This window comes from Gobius niger, assembly GCF_951799975.1.
Source record: "Gobius niger genome assembly, chromosome: 6".
Lineage (NCBI taxonomy): Eukaryota > Metazoa > Chordata > Actinopteri > Gobiiformes > Gobiidae > Gobius > Gobius niger.
Window position 1 is genome coordinate 5,938,409 of NC_136857.1, and position 23,594 is coordinate 5,962,002.

At 41.1% G+C, this 23,594-nt stretch overlaps 1 protein-coding gene across 2 annotated transcripts in view; it reads right to left on the reverse strand.

Annotated features, from left to right (window-relative positions):
• The window catches only part of scube3 (signal peptide, CUB domain, EGF-like 3), a 154,000-nt gene that overhangs the window by 28,449 nt on the left and 101,957 nt on the right, over positions 1-23,594 (reverse strand). The window contains exons 6-9 of one of the 2 annotated variants that reach the window (XM_079557698.1): positions 23,424-23,540; positions 17,097-17,144; positions 10,132-10,248; positions 4,709-4,831 (exon numbers count right to left, since the gene is read on the reverse strand). In XM_079557698.1, the coding sequence (XP_079413824.1) occupies positions 4,709-4,831; positions 10,132-10,248; positions 17,097-17,144; positions 23,424-23,540 (405 nt within the window). The remainder of the gene's footprint in view (positions 1-4,708; positions 4,832-10,131; positions 10,249-17,096; positions 17,145-23,423; positions 23,541-23,594) is intronic. The other variant, XM_079557699.1, reaches the window with a different exon arrangement.

Here is a 23,594-nt window from a genome sequence, read left to right on the forward strand (position 1 = left end):
ACCCTATTACTGTCTGTGTGACAGAGAGCATGACAATTTGACATAAAACTGTAAAATTACTAAATTACAAGATTAGCATTAGAGGTCGACTGCTGTGGGGTTTTCTAAGGCCAATGCCGATATGCAAGGCCGATACTTTTGGCTGATTTTCCCAAATGTCTTGTCTATAATCCTGTGTATGATGCTCCTAAAGTGTAAAATGTGTCGGTGTTGAACTGTGACAGTTTATTGGGAAATAGGGAAGATATATTTATGCTTAGTAGGTGGCCATACCGCCTTTGCTAAGCCTGATCTCGTCAGACCGTGGAAGCTAAGCAGGGAAGGGCCTGGTCGGTACTTGGAAGGGCCTGGTGAGTGAGTGAGTGAGTGAGTGAGTGAGTGAGTGAGTGAGTGAGTGAGTGAGTGAGTGAGTGAGTGAGTGAGTGAGTGAGTGAGTGAGTGAGTGAGTGAGTGAGTGAGTGAGTGAGTGAGCGAGCGAGCAAGTGGTGGTCGGAGGGGCTGATGGGACTGGTTGCCTCGCTTCCATCAGTCTTCCTCAGGGCAGCTGTGGCTACAATAGTAGCTTACCACAACTAAGTATGGAGTGAATGAATAATGCAATGTGAAGTGTCTTTGAGTGTCCAGAAAAGTGCTATATAAAACTGATGCATTCAAATTATTAGTATTATTATAACTGTAGATGGAGCTTGTTTGAAAGACAAAAATCAACAGATTCCAAAACAAAAAAATAATATACCATAATATATAATATAACATAATAATATATAAAATACGATCCGAGGTGAACAAACCTGTGACCGACTGCAACCATGCTCTCACTTTCGGTTCCAGATTCCGGTTCCAACATCGGCCCGATATATCGGCCAGCCAATATCGGTCGACCTCTGATTTGAATTATTATAGCGCAATGGAGACAGAGTATATCCTTTGCAGACTATATTTTTTTACACTACAATTATATTGCAGTCGTAGTTTACTTCCCCAAATGCCCGGAGCCTGCTAACATTGAAATGTACCACCTACAGGGGCTGACATGGTGCTAACATAGTGATGACGCCGAGAACGGTTTATCTGGGAGGCTTCTAAAAACAGCTTTGTGGACCAAAGCAATCTTTCTGTTCTTTGGAACCTGGAGAGGTTTAATTGCTCCTGGATGCAAAATCCCTTTTTACAAGACGCCCGGGGAAGGTTGCTATGGCTTCTACGGCGCACCACCAGATTAGGGCAAGGAACGAGGAATGATTAAGGTGCGAGTGAGGAAGGAGAGCACACAAATGAGCTAGGTGCGGCAAATAATTTACTGAGTAGATAGAACCAGACTAAAGATTATGCACATTTCTCTGTGATTTAGGCACTGAAAACAGACAAATACTGAAATGTTTACTGCTCAATGAATAAAAGAATCACAAAGCGCAACACGTTTTGTGGGCTTTATATTAAGATTGCAGTGAGACAGGAGTCTTTTAATCACACCTAAATGTTTCTAGCCGTTGTAAATTAATTGCAAACAGACTGTGATCTGTATTTGATTAAAAAAAGAATCCTGGAAACTCAGAGGCTACAACTATATATTGTACGATGTTGTTGTGTCCTTGACTGAGAATCTTCCCCCACTGAGTATTTCACCACCTCTGCTTAGCTTAGTAATCAAGCTCAAGCCAATATGTCTTGAAAACAGTGTGGGCCTGGAAGCGGTCTACATATAAGTAAAACTGTTTGAATATATAGGTTGTTTTGAAACTTATCTTGTCTGACATATGTCATCGTTGTTTTCCCAAAATAGAAAAGAGCATTAGGAGATATAACCACACAATAGCAGCCCGTGGCGTTTATCGAGCGTAGAATTTACCCCCCGACTATAATCTCCCCCCCCATTCCCCGAGTGTGTGTCTGAAGGCTGTGTGAGAAAAATGACGGGAATGAGAGGTGAGGATGAGCTGTAGACAAGGGGAGACGGAGAGAGAGAGAAGGGAGAGACACTGCACACCGCACTCATCAAAACATAAGACTCCATATTACACGTATTACCACTGCGCAGACAAAACCAAAACAAGCAGCGTTGAACCGTTTTCAAGAATGTAATGATGTCACTCGCTCAGAGACAGGAGGCAGTGATCTCTTATCAGTTACTGCATAGATTATTGTAGAAGCATATCTAAAAGAAAAGTCCCTAAGTGATCACTTCACTGGTAAGGTGCATTATCCCTCCCTATATCTAGCCTGGCCAGCCAAAATACACGCTTTTCCTATTCTTTATGAAGACGTTTAGTTTGGGATCAGTGGTGGTCTCTTCGAATTCCCGATGAGTGTGATTAATAAGCATAACCAATAAGAAAAGCCGGATATTTTACTTGTGGTTTATTTCCATCTTCCCGAGACTGGATCGATGTAAATCTTTTTGAGATTTGATTGGCTGTTTGAGCAGATACATAATGCGAAGTTGACGGCTGGCAAGACAACCCTATATCTATATGACCAAGTCAAAAGAGCATGAACCTAGTGCTTTGATAGCTGAAAACTGTCTTGAATATTGTGCTATAACAATATTTTTGGAACATTTTCCAATTATATTTATTTTGCCATCAAAAAGTGTCAAAACATGCCTTGAAACCATACCAAAACACGGCTAAAATATAAACTAAAAGTTTTGCACAATTTTAAAGCTGTGAGAGTAAATACTACACTGACAGAAAAGACAAAGGGAGAGAGGGATATTGTACATCTAATTACACAATGGAGATATTTTTTTTCACTCAAACTTGGTTGTAAATACTGTTTAAGTGGTGCTAGCCCACAGTTAGCTTTGCCTATAGCCTGTTAGCTTCTTCTTCGTGATTCCATTAGTGTGTGTTGGGGACTCCGACCCGTATGCAGGAAAGCTGCAACTGTTGTTTCTGGCCAGTGACACCAAGGGGAGAAGAAAGACCCTCCAATCATCCCATAAACACTCGTATTACCCCCAGATGGACTACGAAAAGGAATTATTAAGGTTAACAAGTTACTTAGTACTGCTTTAAGATGACGAAACACATTCTCTTTTAGGCTGGATTAACAAAAATGTATAAATCGTGGCCTCTTGCGATATGCATATTGCACCACATAATTTGTGATAACAATAATTTGTCGATTTGAAGGACTTAACATGAACTTTATCTTCCCCCATCTCATTGAAACGCTCAGGTCAATAGACTGTTGACATTTCATCCGAAACACAACAAAGTTTCCTAATGCCTTCCACCAAACATGACCAAAGCTGATAAAGCCACAACAAATTAGCTATAATTTAGATTCCTTCACGCACAAACACACATTTTTTTCGATCGTCTATCGGCATAAAACATTGTGCAAAGTTTAGAATGCGCGACGAGGGAAAGGAATGCATTCAAGGTGACAAGAGAGTCAGTGTGCATTATTATCATTGGTTACATGCGTTGTTTGTGATGGGATTTCAAAATTGCAATTTCAAACCCACGGCATGACATTGACGGGTAGCAGGCTGGATTATTGATTGACCGCGTCAATAAAAAGAGAGAATAGAGGGAGGGGGAAAAAAAAAACAAGTTTGTCATCTGTTTTTCCACTTGCAGAGAAGCATTAGTTCACTATTGCAGTCGGAGTGGCCTGTCTTCTTTCACCAGATGTTTCTCTAGCGGTTTGATTTATCCCCAAAAAGCAGCGGTTTGGAGTCCGGGGGCGCTAATTCTCCGCACCTGGATCCTGCCGTGGTAAAGTCTTTATTTGTCCTGTAGCTACTCGAGCGAGCCCCCGCTGAGAGATGGCTACCACCGAGAATAACAGGCAAACAAGCCACAGAGGTTTAGGTTGGCTACTGCACATGAGCAGCGCTACCTCCTCCTCTTCAGCACTTTGAGTCCATGCTGTGTGGGGGGAAATAAATCGCACTTTGAAAGTGATTCCTTTTGTAACACTTCACTGCCTACGATAATCTGCAGAACCTTTCACCAAATAAAGGAAATACATTTTGGGGGAACTTTCTAGAAAAAAAAAATCATCATGTAATAATTTTGCAAACCATTGGAAATACTGCGTATGTTGGTTGGGTTCTTTTCATTGCTGTTATACTTGTCTTTGTTTTCATATCTACCAAACAGCAATTACGGTATCATTATAATATTGTAGATAACAGATTGACAATGTATATTCAAAGTCCGGAAAAAAACATTGAAAAACATCCAAACTAAAAATCTACTTGGATGGGATTTTTATAGCTGTAAACTCCCCACCCACCCCGAACAGTAAGAAAGTGTAAGATATTGCACTATTTGCTCGAAGACAAAGTTGCAAACCAAGTAACAAACCTCTCAAGAGGATTCTTCTGACAGTTTTGCAGTGCTCAGTATTAAAATTCATTAAGCAACGCCACCTCAAACAACAAGTTAGCTCAGATTCGCCAACAGCTTCAGCGACTGGCTCTCACGCCCCATTCCACTTAGAACGAGCACTCAAACTTATGTAACCAAGTAATGGAATATAATACAATAAATGTGCTTGAATGTATTTCAAAAGCATTTTGTGCCTCTGCCATAAGTGACTGTAGAGTGCAGGCTTCTGCTGCACTTGATAAGCACCTGCAAGAAAATCTATTCTTCTCAGTGCAGCGCAGAACATTGTTCAGGTAGAGGCAGCCTCATGTCGCTATATAATTTGAGCCCCACAAAAAACACTTCGTTCAGTGCGCTGTATTTACCTTGGCAGGTCCTCTCGTTGGTCAGCAGCTTGTAGCCTTTCTTACAGCTGCACTCAAAGCTCCCCACTGTGTTTCGACAAACGTGGTCGCACCTCCCATTGTTCAGGCGACACTCGTCAATATCTGCCAACAGAAAATCATTGGTGAAAAAGTGTACAGCACAAATGCAATTCAAAGTGCGACTGAAAAGGCATAGAGTTAGACCGAACATTCCTATTTATTGGTCGTTTTTGATAAATGCGATGATATCCGGCCAGGGATCCATATTCATGGGCATAAATCTCGTGGGAGCCATGGGGACAAAGAACTCAACCAAATCTTTGGGCACTCAGGTGAATTTTTTCTCATCACAAAACGGCTCAATGAAAGAGATTGAGCGCTTACAGCGAGCCATAGCGTCTCTAATTCCCTCCACCTTCTCTGTGAAGCATGGATCTGTCAATCACAGCCAGCAACTAGTACCAGAGATACAGAAGCAGAGGCTGTAGCTCACTTGTAATAGTCTTTGTCAAGTTGTTGTTTGTTAAACTATTTCAACAGTGTTTCTCACTTGTTAATACACTGTTCCTGACATATTCCTGTAAACATTTTCCTAAACAACATATACTAAATTTGTTATTGGAGCCTGGGCTCAACATCGTGCTTTTTACTCTCATCGTACTTTAAACCTGCGCACACACAAAGCAGATGTAGCAATAAACACATTCAACAAAAGTGTTAACTCTTTGCGATACATGTGCTGTGAATAAGAGATGTGTTTGGAAAAGGTGCCCGAATCCTTTGGGAACTGTGAGCAAACCATGAATTTTGTTCAAGGTTTTAATAAGAGAGTCATGTTTTGAGAAACGAGTTCAAGCAGTAAGTGGCTTGGAGCGGTCGATGGTATTTAGTTTCCAAGTAATCGAGAAAATCTGTAAAACAATATTGCAAATATTCATTTTGGGTTCAAATTTTACTTTTTGTTGTTAAATGGGCTAGATGCAAGTTGGCCATTTTATGCTCACTACTGCCACCTCAGGTCATACGTGTAACTGCACCTTCCAGTGCATGACGGCAATTCGGACCCGAAGTAACACCTTTCTGAGTGACAGTGCAGGATTTTAGAGGAAGTTGTGGTGAACAGGTCTGGGCTCAATCTACACATTAGGACATTGCTGGAACATGTAGGGGAAGGAAAATAAATCATTTCAACATACACAACTCTGTATAGTCCCTTTAAATGTGAATGTAAATGGGTAAAACTTTACTTTGCCCTGCCCTTGATACATTGTATCAGCCAGATTTAGTACAATGTAATGTACTTTGTAACAACAAGCAATAATTTGAACCTATGGGTTAGATACACGATGGAATAATTTTCCCATGTATGTACTACATAGGTACACGCAGTGTTGGGGAAATTGTCTTTAGTTACAGAATACTGAACACTAGCAACGTTTTCCGTCACTTTGTCCAATCAGAGTACTGCATTCTGAATACTTAGAAGACTTTCACATTGATTTGCATAATATTCATGCATGAAAGCAGTGTATGATTAAGAAGATGTTTAGGCTACACTTATTTACCGCTAATTTCGAATGCAAAAAAGCACTTTGGAAATGCCCAGAAGGACAGAGCTAAACTTTTCCCCGGCTGTTTTGATCTTTTCTACCTTATTAATGTTATAATTATGAAACTGAAACTTAATGATTGAGTACTGTGGTGTATTTCTTTGATATCAAGAAAGTAACTGTATACCCTCACATGAAAGAGTAAATGAAATACTCAAAAATAATACATGTATTCAGTTACTACCCAACACTGGATACACGTTATTACAGATTTTTACAAGGCAGATTACATTTCACCAATTTTGGTTCGGCACATTGTATCAAGGTACTGCAAAATAATGTGCAAACCATTTTCTTGTTTGAAATGCCGTAGCAGCCACTACACTGTACTGTGCGTGTGTTTGTTTATGTAAAACGAGAGTGCGCCTATGTCTGTATTTCTGTTTCTATTTCCTCAGCGTGTGTCAGAACGTGATTATTTTTAGTGAAAAGGTCCATGATCACACTACCTGCAGTAAATCCAATTCCATACCGATCCTACATGCTTGACAGCGAAAGAGAATAGGAGTCCGCTTTTTTCAAACTCCTATAAATCACCAATCTATTTTCGGATTACTTCATTCCCTGTTTTCAGCGCCAACACAAAGTCAATGCATCATGCAATTGTCCCGGCTTTGGCAGCGTCCCGGAATAATGATGCGAAATGAGGCGTCTGTCTGCAGAAAGGATCTTCATTATTTGGTTTAGAGGAATGCATGCAGTAAATGGAATAAAACAATCCCTTTTGCTTTGCTCTCTTCAGAAGTGCTTGGCCCGCAGCGTGTCTGTTTCTTGTTTAGCTCCCTGTCTTCTTTCAAAATGCGGCTCTAATATAAGCCAGAGTCCTTTTATCACTGTTGTTATAGGATGACATCTCCAGTTGTACAACATGCTCTGGCGTCTTTTGGAAACACGCACTCCCGACCGAACCTGTCTGCTCCCTCCGCCTGTCAAGGAACTTAGGCTTTTGTTTTCGCAAGTCTGCTAATAAAACCCTGTGTTCTTCTCCCCGGTTCGGAATTGATTTTATTAGGCACAGCATAAAGAAGATACAGGGCCCTGCTACAGTGCGCCGCGTGCCGGAGCTGGAGATGCTTTGGCAACGCTCACAACAACGCGCAATGGTGATGCGGTGGAAAGACTGTCAAGCAAACCAGACATATTAGGTTGAGAATGTGCTGCTGAGAGGTTGTGTGTGCGATAGACAAAAATGTATTGATGTGAAATTAATTAATAGGCTTGGAAATTGCTGGCAGTCTTAGAATCTTTGAAAGGAGCCTTATGACAATGAGCTGAGGCTTGTTCTTGGCAAATGCAAAGAAATGAAATACAATGGAGGAGTGGAATAAATGATTCCGTTTTTTGGGGATATAAATCTGGTAAACCTTGTTGTAAGATAATAAGCTTTCAGTCGTCCAGGATTTTTCCATTGTAGTGCCAATGTTGTCATCTGCACCGGGTTGCTTGAGTTGAAGATGTTTCCTGAATTCTGACAGGCTTGTTTATTTCATTTCATCTTGTTCTACCTTTATCTAACCAGGAGAAGTCAGAACACAGAAATGCCAGGCTCTGTTTTTCGGGTCTTGTACATGATGTTAGTGGTACCTGCATGAAACATACGCATACACAGGAAGACCAGGCAAATTCCAAGCTGCTTTTTAAGACTATGGTTAGGTTGACGGTTAGAGTTAAAGGGGGGGTATTATGCAAAATCGACTTTTTCAAGCTTTGCATCATGTTATTATGTCATTCCCTCATTAAAAACATGCCTGAAGTGTTGCCTTGGCACATTCACGTATTTTTGAGTTATCTGTTAAAAACTCTGATGGTGGCCATTTTAGGGATAGGTTTGCCTGAGTCCTCCTAGGAACGCCCCCACCTCCGAGCTTTCGTCACCAGCCGAGTAACCAACCACTGCTCCTCAGCAGAACCCCCTCCCCACTGATGCCACAGACAGCGTGTGGAGGGGGCGTGTCGGAAAGGCTCAGAGGTTCTTAAAGAGACAGAGGCCTATTTCAAGACATTCACTACAGCCATTTTGAGAGAGCAATTTTATACAAGGCAGTTATTCTAATTTACTGCATTTACAGACCAATAGAAGGTTTTGTCATCATTATAGTGTGCTATAGACTGGTGCTATGTGATTGAAAAAAGCATAATACCCCCTCTTTAACACACACTAGGTCCTGGCTTGATAACCAAGGCGATAATATCATAATACAGTAACTGTTTTTTCTATATATAAGTAGAACCAATTGGTCTCTCCAGTGTCAACTCTATGATATTGACTTTTTTAGTCAGTTTTCCTAATCATTATGATCAATGATCAGAAGAAGGGCATCACTGAGTTGAAATAACACAACAGCCTCAAACTTTACACGCTTGGGTGCCAAAATGGTGGCACTTGTAATCCAGATATGGTTATGCTACACTAGAGACAAATAAGTGAGATGCAATGAAAACTTCACTTAAAGGAACAGGCCACTGTTCTTCCTGAGCTTAGACGAGCTGATGCGGACCTGTCTGGTCTTTACGCGTGCGCTCAGTCACGCAATAATACCAAAGATGTTGCTAGCGTTTAGCCTCTCAGGTGTGAAGTTGGAAGCGACCAAGCTCTTCCATGTTTTCCCTATTTAAATACAGTTACCTTAGTAGTTTCACGATGAAACATGTACATTTTCTAAGTGGATAAAAAGGGGCATTCTATTGTAAGGCGTAATAACACCTTAGGAGCACTTCGACGTCCAATTACACATAATTTTGTGTAACTATACTTGGATTATGTAACTGCCACTGTATTTCAATAGGGAAAACGTGGAAGAGCTTGGTCGCTTCCGTTAGAGAATTAACATTGGTGTTCGAGAGGATATATGAAAAATAAGCAGCAGTCTGGATGTCTTATACAGGAGATGCTTATTTACCATTGGTACGGGACCCGGAGACATGAACTCGAGACATTGCGCTAGACCTACCATTCAAGTCTGTCTATGCTTCCACAGAAAAGGGATGAATACCCTCTCAGAGCGTCATACGCAAGCAGTGTCTGAGAGTAGGCGACTGAGCACCACAGTCAAGGCTACGACAGAGATAGTACGACTGTACAGCCTGTATGATAAACAGCGATTTAATGCTATCCTCTAACAGCTTGGCCCCATAGAGGAGAGGAGAGGCTAAATGCTAACAACACCTTTGTTTTTTTGCGTGACTGAGCACACATATAAAGACAAAGACAGGTACGCATCAACTTGTCTATGAAAAAATGGTGGCCTTTTCCTTAAATGGATTCACTTTGATATTGTAGACATTGCAGATAGAGCATCAGGCTCTCTTGACCGAGTGCATACTGGGTAAAAAAAAAAAAAGGAAGAAAATGTTCTTGGATCATGTGCATTGTAGGAAAGGGTGGAGAAGGCAAAAATGTTTTACATAATAGCTAGAATTAAGCATAATTTATGTCCTGAGCTGCTCTTGGAGGACACACCTATTTTCCAGGCATTGCTAAAGGTTAAGTACGTAACATTACTGTTTAAAACGGCATTCACAGCTCCACGTGAGTTGCCTTAAGCTGCATATGAAATAAATAGGAGTAAAATAGGAGCATGAGTTCAGTCACTTTGGGAATTGCGGTAACATCTAGTGTTTTTTGGACTGGTATTTTGATCAGGGATAGTAGGTTTACTGCACACTGGTTTTGGTTCGAAAGTGTGGGGTTCATTTAGCTTTTGGTTATTCAGATCCGAGATCCACAACAAATCCCTATCATCAATATTTGATTTGAACATATTAACCTCAGGACACAGGTAGCAAGCTGTGTTTATTCATCCTGTACTTTACCTTTGCAGGTCTTGCGGTCGGGCTGCAGAGTGAAGCCGTCCGGACAGCTGCAGCGCACTCCCGTCACCGAGTCGTGACACGTGCTGTCGCAGCCGCCATTGTTCACGGCGCAAGTCTCTGCAAACACACACAAGCGCCGTTAGAACTCGCAAAACAGGCCGCCTCTGATGACCTACTTCCCCTCACCTCCTTGAAAGCAAGTGTGTCAGTGCAATTTTGGAGGGAAAAATTAGGAGGGCCATACATTGTCGCGAGCGGCAGGTAGAAAGTGCAAAGCCACAGTCGGTCCAAGGTATTGAGTAATGTGAGATTGAAAAAGGGGAGGAAGCAAGGAAAGTAAAGTTATAAAGTTGTCGGTAAGTTTTAGCTGTGTGCATGTTTGCTTGTCTTTGGTCAAGGTTGAATTATAAACTCTGCACCTCTCTTGCCTTTAGCTATCACACCAATGCGGACCCCTTTTTTGCCGCATCTGACAACAACCTTCCAGCCATTTGAGGGATAAAAAAGCAATTTCAGCTCTGTAACTCCTCTATTGCCCATTTGGAGGGAAAAAAAAGAAAAAAAGAGAGAAGGGTAGTCAGTCGGAATGGGATCGTGGCGCTTTTCTCCTTCCAGACAGTGACAAATTTCAACACATAGACCATTTGTTTTCACAGAGGGAGCGCTTTAATAGTTCGCTGTATAGAAAGTTATCCCTCTCAAAAACAAGCCCCGGAACAATCACTTGGCTGTTAGGGGTGAAAGCGTGGTCTGCGTTACTTTCGGCTAATGGGGTGTGGATGCCATAAGTGTCAGCCCCGGAGGTTTGACACTGGCAGAAAGATGGCAGCTCACACGTGGCACGGAGGGAGAGGCGATGCAGCTGCGGTAGCTTTTTTTGGGGGGGGCTTTTTACGGCCAATGAGGATCCCTTTTGGGGGGGAAACACTTCTCTTCACTTAAATACTAGAAAGTGCAGCGCCGGGAGCGGCTATAAAAGAAGGAAGTAAAAGCTGCCAGGATTGATACGATGCATCAAAGTAAAACAGGTGTCGGGACTCATGATGTAATTGTATTGTTTGCGGTTGTTATGGAGACGCAATAAAAACGGCATTGTCGAATAAGGGCCGAATAATTTTTAAAAGGCACTCATTTTGTTTTACTAGGTGCACGAAAAGGTCACTTTAGTAATAGCTGTGATATTTTTCTTTTTTATTTGCCAAGGCTATGTTTCATGTGAGAAGGAAAAAAATAATGTCTTTCAAGTTAAAGATATCGCAGATGTTCGTTTGTCGGAGCTTTGGCAGCATTGACTCATCCAGAAAGTAGCAGGCTTATATTAGAACCTTTCAAGATCTCTTCACAAAATGGTCAAGTGTTTAAAGTAATGACATTTTTCACTTGATGTTTAACATGTTTGTGAAAGCTCTGAGTTGTAGAAAAAAAAAAAAAAGATAAGTTTCTTCTTTCCATCTTAGCAGTTCTTGCTTTGGAATTGAGTACTCCTCCGACTTCACCCGGTTGTTCCTCCTAAACCTAGCTAGCTAGTAGAAGTAAAAGTAATTGATGAAAATACTGCTTGAATAATGAGCTGAATCTTTTGTAAAAGTCTGATATGTTTTAGAAGGGCAACACATTAACCTCTTAACCCCCACCTTAACTGAGCGCATTTTCTCCAGCTTTACCCAAATCCATAAGGTCCATAAGTTATTTCTTTGTGTGTCTGTCTGTGTGTGTGTTCTTGTACTTACGACATTGTGAGGACCAGTTTGAGTTTTTAACCAACAGAGTGAGGACATTTTTGTAAAGTGAGGACATTTTGGGTGGTCCTCACTTATTTGAAGTGTTTAAGGGGCCAAGATGTGGTTTTAGGGTTAGGATTAGAATTGGGTTAAGATTAGGGTTAGGATTAAGGTTAGGGTTAGGGCAATACATTATGTCTATGAGTGTCCTCACTATGATAGCATTACATGATTGTGTGTGTACGTGTGTGTGAGTGTGTGGAGCGTCTTACTGTAAAGCGCTTTGGGTGTCTTGAAAAGCACTATATAAATCCAAAAGATTATTATTATCATTATTATTATTATTATTATTATTATAAGCCTATATACCAGTGTAATGTCTCATTTGAAAGCTAAGACCTACAAAACTCATCTAAATGGATCTTTGTCCTTGCGCTGTTGCTGCATTGTCATAATTTTTTTTTGACACTTTGACAAACTTTTTTGTTGCTCTTTTGTGGATTTTTGGTCACTTTTCTGTTGCTTTTTTGTTGTCACACATTTTTGTCATTTTTTTCATCACATTTTCATTGCATTATTGTCTTCATCTCCATTTTGTTACGATTTTGACACTTTTATCAACAAGCCTTCAGATTTGGGTAAAGCCAAACTGGAGAAAATGTGCTCGGTTCAGATGGGGGTTAAGACATTAAGGGTAGAAAGAGCATAAGACTTCATAGAAATGGGTGAATAGGGAGGGGGCAAATCTTTTCTCTCTGTCTAGCAGGTAATGAGTAAAGCAAAACAAAACAGATCAAAACAGAACACACCATAAACAATATACATAAACAAGCTTTTCTCATGGAGAGATTTACTCAGTGGGAAGGCGAACTCTCTTTACACTGTAATGAGTTTTGATACAAAATAATACTACTAAGTAGAAGAGAAGCAAAAAGCATGAACAACTCCGAGCTGTACAATTTCTTCCAGCATGCTGATAAACAATTGTTACTTACTGGCTAAGCCTCTTGAGGTGAGAGGTGAAACGTTCTCAGCAATAATTAACCTCAGATGACAGCTTGAGAACATACTGTGTGTCTACAATGAAAAAGATACTGCACAACAGAGAGCTTTCACCAACAAACATTATTACAAAAATGTGCTCATGTTAAGTATCTGTAACTGAGCACTACTAACCAAGGGGAAAGACAAACCCACTACACAGGGGGCAAGGGAGTTGGAGATTGAAGATATGCTCATTAATTACGCTGACAAACAAACCATAATCTCTGCACCTTTTCTCCTTGAACAAAGCCCGCATGTTCTGCCTGTCTAATCCTGTTCTGGCCTTGTGTGATGATCCCGTCAGCAGCGGCTGCGCTCTGGTGCAGGGGTTCAGGCAGCAGCCCCAAAGCCGCCTGGAGAGCGCAGACCTGTGGCTTGACATAATTGCAAAGTGTGAGTGGAGACGTCGGGCAGAGCGAGACACCGTTGGGGCTTGTCTTTGGATTTGCTTAGTCAGGCTCCCATCTCACCAAACTGTAATGATCATGTGCCACAGGAGCAGAGACGTATCCCTGACATGATGGTTTCCGGAGAATGTGCGTGGGTTTGTGTCTCTTGGAATCGAACCAGTGACGCCCTGAGGCCACAGTTTACCGCGGCGGGACCATTGTCAATAAATAAAGAAGTCGTTTTCATACAGTTGGGTGCATGCTGTAGGTTACTGTGACAGAACTGTTGACACGCAGCACCATAAATGCAGCACTAAGACTCAGTTTTAAGAGAAAAGGGAAGAGAGGGGGTAGGTCCTAACAAAAGATCATTTGAATTGATACTTTGATGCACCTGAGCTCTTCCTAATCACAAGGCATTTTCTTCAACATAATTTTTGAAGTGAATATACGGTTCATAGACTGACTTGGTTAGTAATTAGTTAATTTACTCATTTACATTTCCTTGAGTAAAGTAGGCTTTACTAAACTACACTTTTAAGAGAGGATATATCAGAATTGAACAAAGCCATTTAATTTTTTTAATTTTTCATTCAATATAATTTTAAAATTTTATTGCACTGTCCATCATAGACAGAACAGCCCAAGCCCAAAAGCTCCTCAATGCCTGTGCTTTATTCATTCATCTATTTTTTAATTAAATAAATGGTCTCTTTTCGCCTTTACTTCAGTGGATTTTCCCGTGTGTTTATAGCAACTTAGCGAGTAGCTACAGTATTTTGTTCGTTTTGCTGCAGCTGAATTTCGCTCAATGTGCTGTGTGTCTTTAATTTGCGTTTTCTGAGTACATTTTAGTTGCTGGGTTAGTAGGACAGATGAATAAAGCCCATGTGCATAAAGCGGATTAAGAGTCGCCACTTCTAGCTCTATGTGGAACATTGTCTTTCCACAAAAGAAAAGTTTGTTGCTCTTTTCTCTCCTGGGCGGAGAACTGAGTCCTGTAAGAGCGCTAGCTGCACGTCAAGTGGTATCGGCTTCTGGTATCGGGACCTCATTAATGAGTATGAGTATGAGTACAAGCGTGTGGTATCGGCCCGATACCCGATATTAGGATCGGTGCATCCCTACCTTTTCCAGGTATTTGGTAATAATGTCAAAAATATCTTTATCACTATCTTAAACTTTGCTGGTTAGAAAACAGCTGAAACAAAATATCCAGTAGTTTCACTTCCTGAATCCTCTGAGCGAGCAAAGATAAGCCCCTCCCACACACCCGTCATCTTGCTCCCATTCGTTGCGCAGAGAAAAAAAACTAGAGAATTCTCCTACTCGGTGCGTGTGGCTGTACTGAAGCGATGACGAGTGTTTTCACTTTGCAATGAGAGGATTAAACTCAGCAAGAGATTGAGAGGTAAGGAAAACATTTCCTGGATACACTTTCAGGATGGGCATTTTGGCAAAGAACAGCCCCTGGTGAGGATACAAAGATTAATCAAAGATGCGCTTGCAAGTTTACCCAACTTCAGGTATGTTTTTGATGAGAACATGGTAAAAAAGCTCTAAAATGTAATATGGGAATGCCGAAACATGTTAAGGCGAACAGCACTTATACCTATTGTCTGAAGAAAATAAAGCGAAAAAGTTAACGCTTCTACTAAAACTCGGAGTATAAAGATCCATATTTATTGTCCTAACCAAAAGCGTGTACTCACATCTGCATTCTTAAGAGAATACCGCCTCAAATACCCAAGCGCCAATACCACAAAGATCATCAAAGAGAAATCAAAATGCAACACATGTCTCCTGCTGCTAATACTCCTATTTTAAGGGATTATAAAGCAAGTAAACTAGGACAGGAAACCCCTAAATCTGTAAATAGGTCAGACTTGTGGTGTGAAGAACAGCGTGTTGGTGTACTTACAGTTGTAACAAGTAGTAAGTATAAGAGCAGCAAAGTTTTTAGTCCATACTCGAAACAGGCTGCTCCTCGGAGAATGTGGTGTAATTAAATCGCATGGAAGTGCCACACAATTTTAGTTTTCTCTAGCATGTCCATAAAAAGCAAGTGTCTTTGTCTTCTTAATTCTGCCCCATTACTTTCAAATGGTTGAAGGAGGGGGGAAAAAAAGGCCATTATAATTTGTTCAAGTAACACATTAAGACGAAAAAGTTGGTTAATGAGGGGAAAAAACGTCTACCGGATGCTTAATGTGTTGCATGGAGCTAATTAGCATGTATATGTCATTACTTATATGGGTTGCCATGGGAACACAACAGCGCTCTAGGTCAATTTGACATATTTCTACTTAGCTGTCCGTGGATTGTGTAAAATGCCATTCGTAATGCAATGCTGGCCGTGTCTAATTCATGCAGGCCAGACATTTGAAATATTGCGTGAATCCATATAATGATCATCTAATCGAGCTTGAGATTGTGTCGTCAAGTTGGCTCGGATCCCGGGCAAAATCCCAATTACAAACTATTGGAGATTTCAAAAGGTGGAATATTGGAGTTTATATAATTTACCAGTAGTGACCCAGCAGTGACGGATTTGTAATGTTTGGTAATGTTACTATAACATCCATTCCCAAACTCTGTTCACAGGGTTAGTGCTGTGTAATTTAAGATGGAGGGCAGAGGCCAGTGGTTGCGGTATTATTTCAAAATGAACTGCCATTTTAACTTCCTCTGTGGTTCAATAGCATACATTTTCATATAGACTAGCATTAGATAAAGATAAAAAAAAGTATAAAAAGGTGAAGAAAAATGCTGGTAAATCTAACACCCTCCAGTATTTCACCTTTTTGCAAATCCCATGATGCGAAACTGTTTTTGACAGAAATTTCCAAAAAGAAAATGTCGAAATGTTTCCCCTGATCATTGTTTGACAGTGATTGGATTCACAAACCTGTCGTATTATTTTTATGGCTGGAAGACCTTTCTACTGGCCAACATCACACATGTTTTTGAATATTGTCACCACTTTTGGACACCTTTATGGAGGAGGAGATTAAACTTTATTTTACTGACATGGACATTTTCATCTGCCCTCCACCTCAGTTTTAAACTATAGGCTTTTTAGAATGTTGTTTTTATCTCACGTGAACCTATTATTATTATTTCTTTTTTTTTTTTTTTTTTTTACCATACAGTATGCACATACATTTCAGGTTCATTGGTGCTAACAAGGAAGATCTTAAACTCTGTTCCAGTCTTTCTTTCATGTTGATAGGCCCAGTTATTACAGAGATACTAACCATAAGTTTGAAGGCAAATTTACCACAGAATTCCAACCTCAACCCATTCCTTTTATTAAAGTGGACACATCATGCATGATTAAGACTTTAAAACCTGCTTCAGGGGCACTTAATATTTTACAGTTCATAACTTTAAAATAATGTCTGTGTATAGGAAATACACTTTATCAGGAAAGATTGTGTTGATGTTTATCTTGTTGTGAAGTGGAAGTGGGAATGATCAATATTAAGATTATACGACAAGCAGCCTTTTTTTGTGTCTCCGAATGGGAATGATGATGGTTCTTGGGATTTAAAAATGTAGAGAACATTGAGGGAACGTGATGACCTGGTTAAAAGCTTAAAAGGGCAACATTGGATCCCCTTTTAGGCTCTTCAGATTGTTATGGCGTCACATGAACACAGCCGGTACCGTGGAGCAGCCTGTTTGCGTATGTGCTGTGGAAAGGTGCAGCGTTTGTTATTGAGAGGGATTTGGCCGGAGGATGGAGGGGTCAGAGGAAATCTGTCCCACGCCCACCGACCCAGAGAGGAACTGGACGGACCATAGTTACCATTGGGGAACAGCTGTGGGGCGGCCTGGGACTGGACACTCCTCTCCCCTGCATGCACACGCATACCCACACAAACATAACAAAAAAAAACACACACTTTCGTTTGGCTCAATCGCAGCACATGTCTCACAAATACCATGTTTGAAATGACAATAACCATTAAAATGAAGATGTGGCTGAAAAAGTCTTTGACACTCGTGGGATTGGTTTTGGATTAAAAAAGACATTTCCAGGCAAAAAGTGTTACCTCACAACATGCAGTCATGCAAGTAACGAAGAGCCTAGTGGGCTGAGGTCAGGGCTGAGGGCCGTTAGTGAGCGCAGCAGAGTGGTTAGTGCTCAAACAAAGGCAGTGCAGAGGATGAATGAACATTGCGAATGTCAGATTACTGCAATATGTGGTTCTTATTTGATGTCAGAAGGATTCAGACTTGTCCTTCACATAATGGATAAAGCGCATTATTGGCCTTACGAACAAAACAAAGAAGGGAACTTTCTTGATTTCTTTTCTTTACCAGTACCAAAGAAATGTGTTGCTCACTTCGGTCTCAGTGAGTCGAAAATAAAATAGTTTTTTCACACATACTTTTTTGACATTTTTGTGAGTGTGATGAAAATCCAAACACCTAACAAAATAGCTGTTTTTCAAACTCCAATGGTACAAACATGGACCAACAACTGTAGATATAATATAATCCATAAATGTACATAAATACACATATTAAACTCGAAACAGATTTGTCACATGAAGTGAAGTGGTAAGAAGCAGGCCTTGGGCACAGAACATTACCACACACTGCCAGGTCTTGATGACCTGCTGATCATGGCACTATTTAATAGAAATCATGAGCATGCAGTGTTTACAGAGAGCAGCCACATGCCTGAGAGAGAGTCCACCTGCCACAGTGAACCCGGGGACCACCCGAACAGAGCCTGTTTACAGCAGGGGCATGTGCATGTAGACTGCAGTGTTTATGATGCTGCCTGTGTACAAGCTGTTTGTCTCTGAGGATGCTCCTTTGCTGCAGTGTGTTTGGCATGACATAACGATGCTCTTCAGAAGACTGAGCTGCCGAGCGTGTCTCCATCTGCCTGCGATTTGCGCATGTTTATGATTTGCCGTGCTAACACGGTGAACACTTCCACATGAGGAGAGCTGCTGGCTGATTCTGAACCGGGAACACAGATTTGATGTACAAACAAAAGTAATTGGGCTATGGTAAGATCAGTCAGAAATGTGGCTTGAAAGTTTGAGAAGATAATGATAGTTTCATTTGTTTGTGTGTTAGCATGTGAGCGCAGGCGGCGTGTGGTGGCCAAAGGAAGTGACTGTGTCCCACCTGCTTAGAGATCAGAAACAAGACAGATGGAAATAAAACAAAACAGCTCAAAGACAAGGGAGATACTTCAAAATTGGGCCCCACACTAAGTTTATCTATTATTAGTTCTCAAGAGAAATGTTAATTGAGTAAAAGTAGACAAACCACCACCAAACAACAGCTCTGGCAAAGCAATTACTACATCAATTCATTTTCCATCTTTACTATTATGACAACCAATTTAAGACGACTACACAACTCTGGACTTCCACGGAACATTAGTGCATGTCAACAAAAGGAGAAAACCTGTGAGTAGCAAGACATCGGGGATGTGCGTGCGTGTACTGTATAAGTACAGTATGTATGCGTCAATGCATGATGAGCTCCACTGCTTCACTATCGCCTCAATAAAGACTGTCCCTTCTGTGTGTACCGTCTCCATGGAAACCTGCTCCTGTCATTTGCTGTGTTTGAATGCTTCACTTCAGAGGTATTCGTCGCCGCATGCCTTTTTACACTGTACGTTAAATTACACGCCGCTGCCGAGATGAGGAATACGCTCTCTGGGATTCAGACGCTATTCAAACATGAGAGAGATTACGTGTCTTCCACAGAGAGGAAAGAACATTCAGTCCACGGTCTTTGAATTTAGATGACAAACTGACATTACTACGGCCGTTTTTGACAGCATTGAGCGCGGGGATGTGTTGTCAAGAGAGCCAAGGGATCTGGGATTCTTGGCACATCCCAGAATGAAAATGGAGATTTAAAGCCACGCCGCGCAACATTTCACCCATAGAATGAAATATAAGTTATTTACTTGAATACTGTTTCTTTTATCATTCAAAACAGTTTACCTCTCCTCAGACCTGGCTGTAAACCTTTCTGGGAGCGGGACTAGTTCATCTCGTCTCCATGGAGATGTTGACTATAGGCAGCCAAATATGAGATTCAAATGGTTTAGGTCCTCATCCAAATCCATTATCTACGGCAAAAAGTGCACTTAATGGGTTTTTGAACTTGCCACAAGGCCGGACCAGCTCCGAATGTAATGTTTCAAACAATTAAGCTAGCCTCAGATAGACTGCATCAAAATAGCAGCAGTTATGTATTACCTTTACATCAGTAGAAACATTGGTGCCAGTGCATGTCAGCTTCGATTATGTTTTGTGGGCCGGATTGAAGGGCTAGGCAGGCTGCATTTGGCCCCATGCCCATAGTTTGCCCACCTCTGGTCTAGATGGTCATTAGGAGCATGTTTTGTATTGCTGGGAAAGGTGTGCAGCACCAAAACCAAAATGGCTGCTGCAGTTGGTCAGGTCAGTGCTGCCAAAGAATGAGCACGACTACCTGAGCATCTGGAATGACCAAGTTATTCCATCAATGGATTTCTTCTTCCCGGATGCTCTTTCTGTGTGGAGTTTGCACGTTCTCCCTGTATGTCTCCTCCTCCTCCACTAAAAAACATGTACCTGCCTGGATGAGTGTGAATGTGTTTTAGAGAAGGGAACAACGAGTGGAAATGAATGTGTGCGCATTAACACTAACACTAGCAAAGGGTCCAGATTTTACGCCCATCGAGAATCTTTGGGATGTGCAGGAGAAGGCTTTGCGCAGTGGTCACACTCTCCCATCATCAAAAATCTGGATTTTCTGTACATTTCAGAAGCTTATTGAAACAATGCCACAGTGAATGCATGCTGTAATGAAAGCTAAAGGCGGGCCAATTAAACATTAGAGCCGTTTAGCCGTTTTTTGGTCAGGCAGTGCTTTAAAATACTGTTATTGTTCTTGTAAAAAGAAATTGGCACTATGGTGTTTGGATGTATTTACCAGTAGGGACTAGCTGACAGCTAACGAAGTTGTTCCCTGTTTTATCTCTCAACTTTTTATATCATAATGTTACTCCATGGACTGTGTTGGCTAGCTCTCAAAAACATCTCCTTTATAAGTAATTTAATTTAATTGTATATCTCCATTGGTTTATTATAATGGGCTCGGAAAGGTTTCGATCATAAAATCCTAAGCTTTGTTGCCTGTAGTGACCCAGCAGTTAACAAAGTGGATACATGGCTCTTCTGTCTGGAAAGTATGTTTTATGGTGTTAATGTTTGCATTGTGTTTTATGTTTGTGAGTTCAACACTGTTCTACCATCACTTGGAGTTAGTTCTTTAAAAGTGTGCACTGTAGGCTTTTGGATTATTTGCTACCCTGTGCTAACCTTAACTATTTATGCTAATCCAATATATCCAATATTAATTTATTCGATTAATTTAGTGTTATTACATTTATTTACGTTTCATTGATTTTATTTGCATTCTTTTGTCTTTACTGCATACCTCTTGTTTTGTAAAACAAACTTAGCAGATAAACTCGCCTCGTCCATCACTCCCAAAGTTTAAGCCGGCGAAACTGCATATTTTTTCTTCCCATTTAATTATGGCTGTACATTTTTAAGGTTTTCTGGTACAAAAACATTTGTAAACAACAGTAATGAGGTTTTTGTGCAAAATCCTGTCAACATTTTCAAAAAGGTATAATTTTTGTATGTTATTAGTGGTTAAAGAGCACTTGCTCTCAGCGTGTTGTGCTGAAACAATTTTAGTGTCACTCGGTCTGTCAAGGGTTACTTTGACCACAGTTAGTCTTATTAATTAATTACAGGTTTGGGGAGTGCTTTTATTTCAACCACAAAGCAGCCCTCACTCCGCTGTATTAGCTGGCTCCATCATCTTGGAACGCCCAGGTTACATTTTCTCTGGGGGCTCAGAACATGTAATTTGGTTGTGGGTAGGTGTGCGGCTTGCCCTGGCCTAGCGGGGGGACAGGGATAATAACATGCTGGCTGACCAGAGCTCCACAGAGGCCTGGCTTTCCTCAGGCCTATGCCAATAAAGTTCATCAGAAAGACTGGGCTAATCAGCTGCTAAAAAAAACAGCCTTCAAAGCTAACAGCCTCTGAAACCAAGCACTTTCCTCTCGGCACATCGTCCAATATGTCATTTTTAAAAATTACATTTTTGTCACAGCTTGTGGTTTTGCTTGTGGTTAGTCTTTTACATAATTGCGACTGACCAAACAAACAAGCACATACCTCTTATACAGTTTCTGACATGTTACTTAATCAATCTTGGTTTAATACATAGTTACAAGTTGTTGTTTTTTATTTCATTTTCAGCCTCCTCTTAGCATTTTGTTTTTTATTGTATATATTTTTTTTCAGGTTGGGGAAACCAGAGCATCTTGAGGTAACTGGAGACATGGAGAGAACATGCTAACTCCACACCCACACAGAAAGTCCCAAAATCAAACCCAGGACCTTCTCGCTCTGAGGCAAGAATGGCAAAATTTACAGACTTGAAAAATGTCTCTCGAATTACTTTTTTTATTGTTGCTGAAACCTGCTAGCTTTCTCTGACGTTTTCAGTTTGTCTTTCTTCCTTTAGTCTTTGCTATTGTAGCAGTTTGTGGTTTTGCTCGCGGTTAGTCTTATACAATGCATAGTTGCTACTGACTAAAACAACATTTGGTGCAGTCTCTTGCTGGTACATCATCCATCATCCGTGTTTGCCATGTTATCTGATATGTGCAATTGCATATAACATGTTTTTTTGTGAGATTCTCGAAACCGCAGCGTTACAACTTCCTCAGAATCGCATTGTAGCTATTAAGACTATTCATCACAGATTGATTAAATGTAAAACCGAGAGTCAAATCAGCCTTCGTATTTGTACAGGTAATTGTATTAATATGAAATGTCGATGTCATTCTGCACGGCTGAGCTCTGTAACATTTCTTTTTTGTGCCTCCAGGCCCGCTCTCACGGAAGACTGCCCTTTGCCTGCACTTACGATGTAGTAGCTCAATGATTTCTTCACTCTACTCCAGTCAACGAAGCCACATGAAAAATGCCAGAGGAAGGTTAGGTCGGGTGTGCGAGTTAGCCCCAGAGAGAGCAGCGGAGCCTCTGAACTGAGCCCTATCGGAGAGCCTGTGGGTTACTTGTTTGAGAATGTGCACAGATGGATGGGGCAGTGAGCGGCAAGAGAGAGGCGCAGAGGGGGAAAGGGAGAGGCCGAAGCGAGAAGCAGAGGTTATGCAGCGGCAGCAGCAGCAGCGGCGGGAGAGTGGTGAGCCTTTTGTCCTCCATGTCACTGATCAAAACTACTGGCATTTTCGATTAGAGAACAAAAAGAAAGACATGAACAATACATAAAAAGTCATAAACAGTTCTCCATCTTGTCATGAGCCCAAAAACATAAAAAATCAGAAAAACATATTTCTGCTCTGTCAGTCGCAAGGTTAATAACAAACAGGGGCGTGTCCAGGAGTGGAAGGGGGCAAGGTAAGTCCAAGTCAACATCTTTTACAACTTAAACTCAATTTAATTAGGAATAACTGTGTGTATAGCAAACCTGGAGTGATAGGGTGACAATAAAGTATAAATATAATTTAAAAAAAGTCTGGACAGGCCCTTGTTTATGAAGTCATTTAAAGCAGAACTAAGTAACTCATGCCCCTAGAGGCCATAAGCGCCACTGCAGGTGTCATAGCATGTTGCGTTTTTTTTACTCATTAATTGTCCGTGAGAGTAAATACTACGCTGACAGAAAAGACAAAGGGAGAGAGGGATATTGTTCATCCAATGACACAATGGAGATAAACATTTTTCACTCGGCTGTAAAGAAGTGGCGCTAGACCGCAGTTAGCTTTGCCCGCTAGCCTGTTAGCTTCTTCTTCGTGATTCCATTAGTGTGTATTGGTGGCTGCCCAGAGGCAGGAAAGTTGCTATTGTGGTTTTCTGGCCAGAGACACCAGGAGGAGATGTAAGACCCCCCAATCATCCCATTAACACTTGCATTACCCCAGAGGGACTACGAAAAGGATTTATTAAGGTAAACAAGTTACTTAGTTCTTCTTTAAACGAATAAGCAATTAAGTACATTTGCAACACCTTCCGTTCCCACATGTCTGCATTAGGTTGTTGTTAGTATCAGGATGACCCACCTACACAAGTCTTTCCATCGCTGTGCAGGACGAACTTCATGTGGCACGAACACTTGGGCCCGTGGTCCGTCTCCTCGCAGATGTGCTGGCAGCCGCCGTTTCCATAGTTACACGTCACTGCCAAAAACACATACATACATACATACATACGGGATTAGAATGAATGAAAGG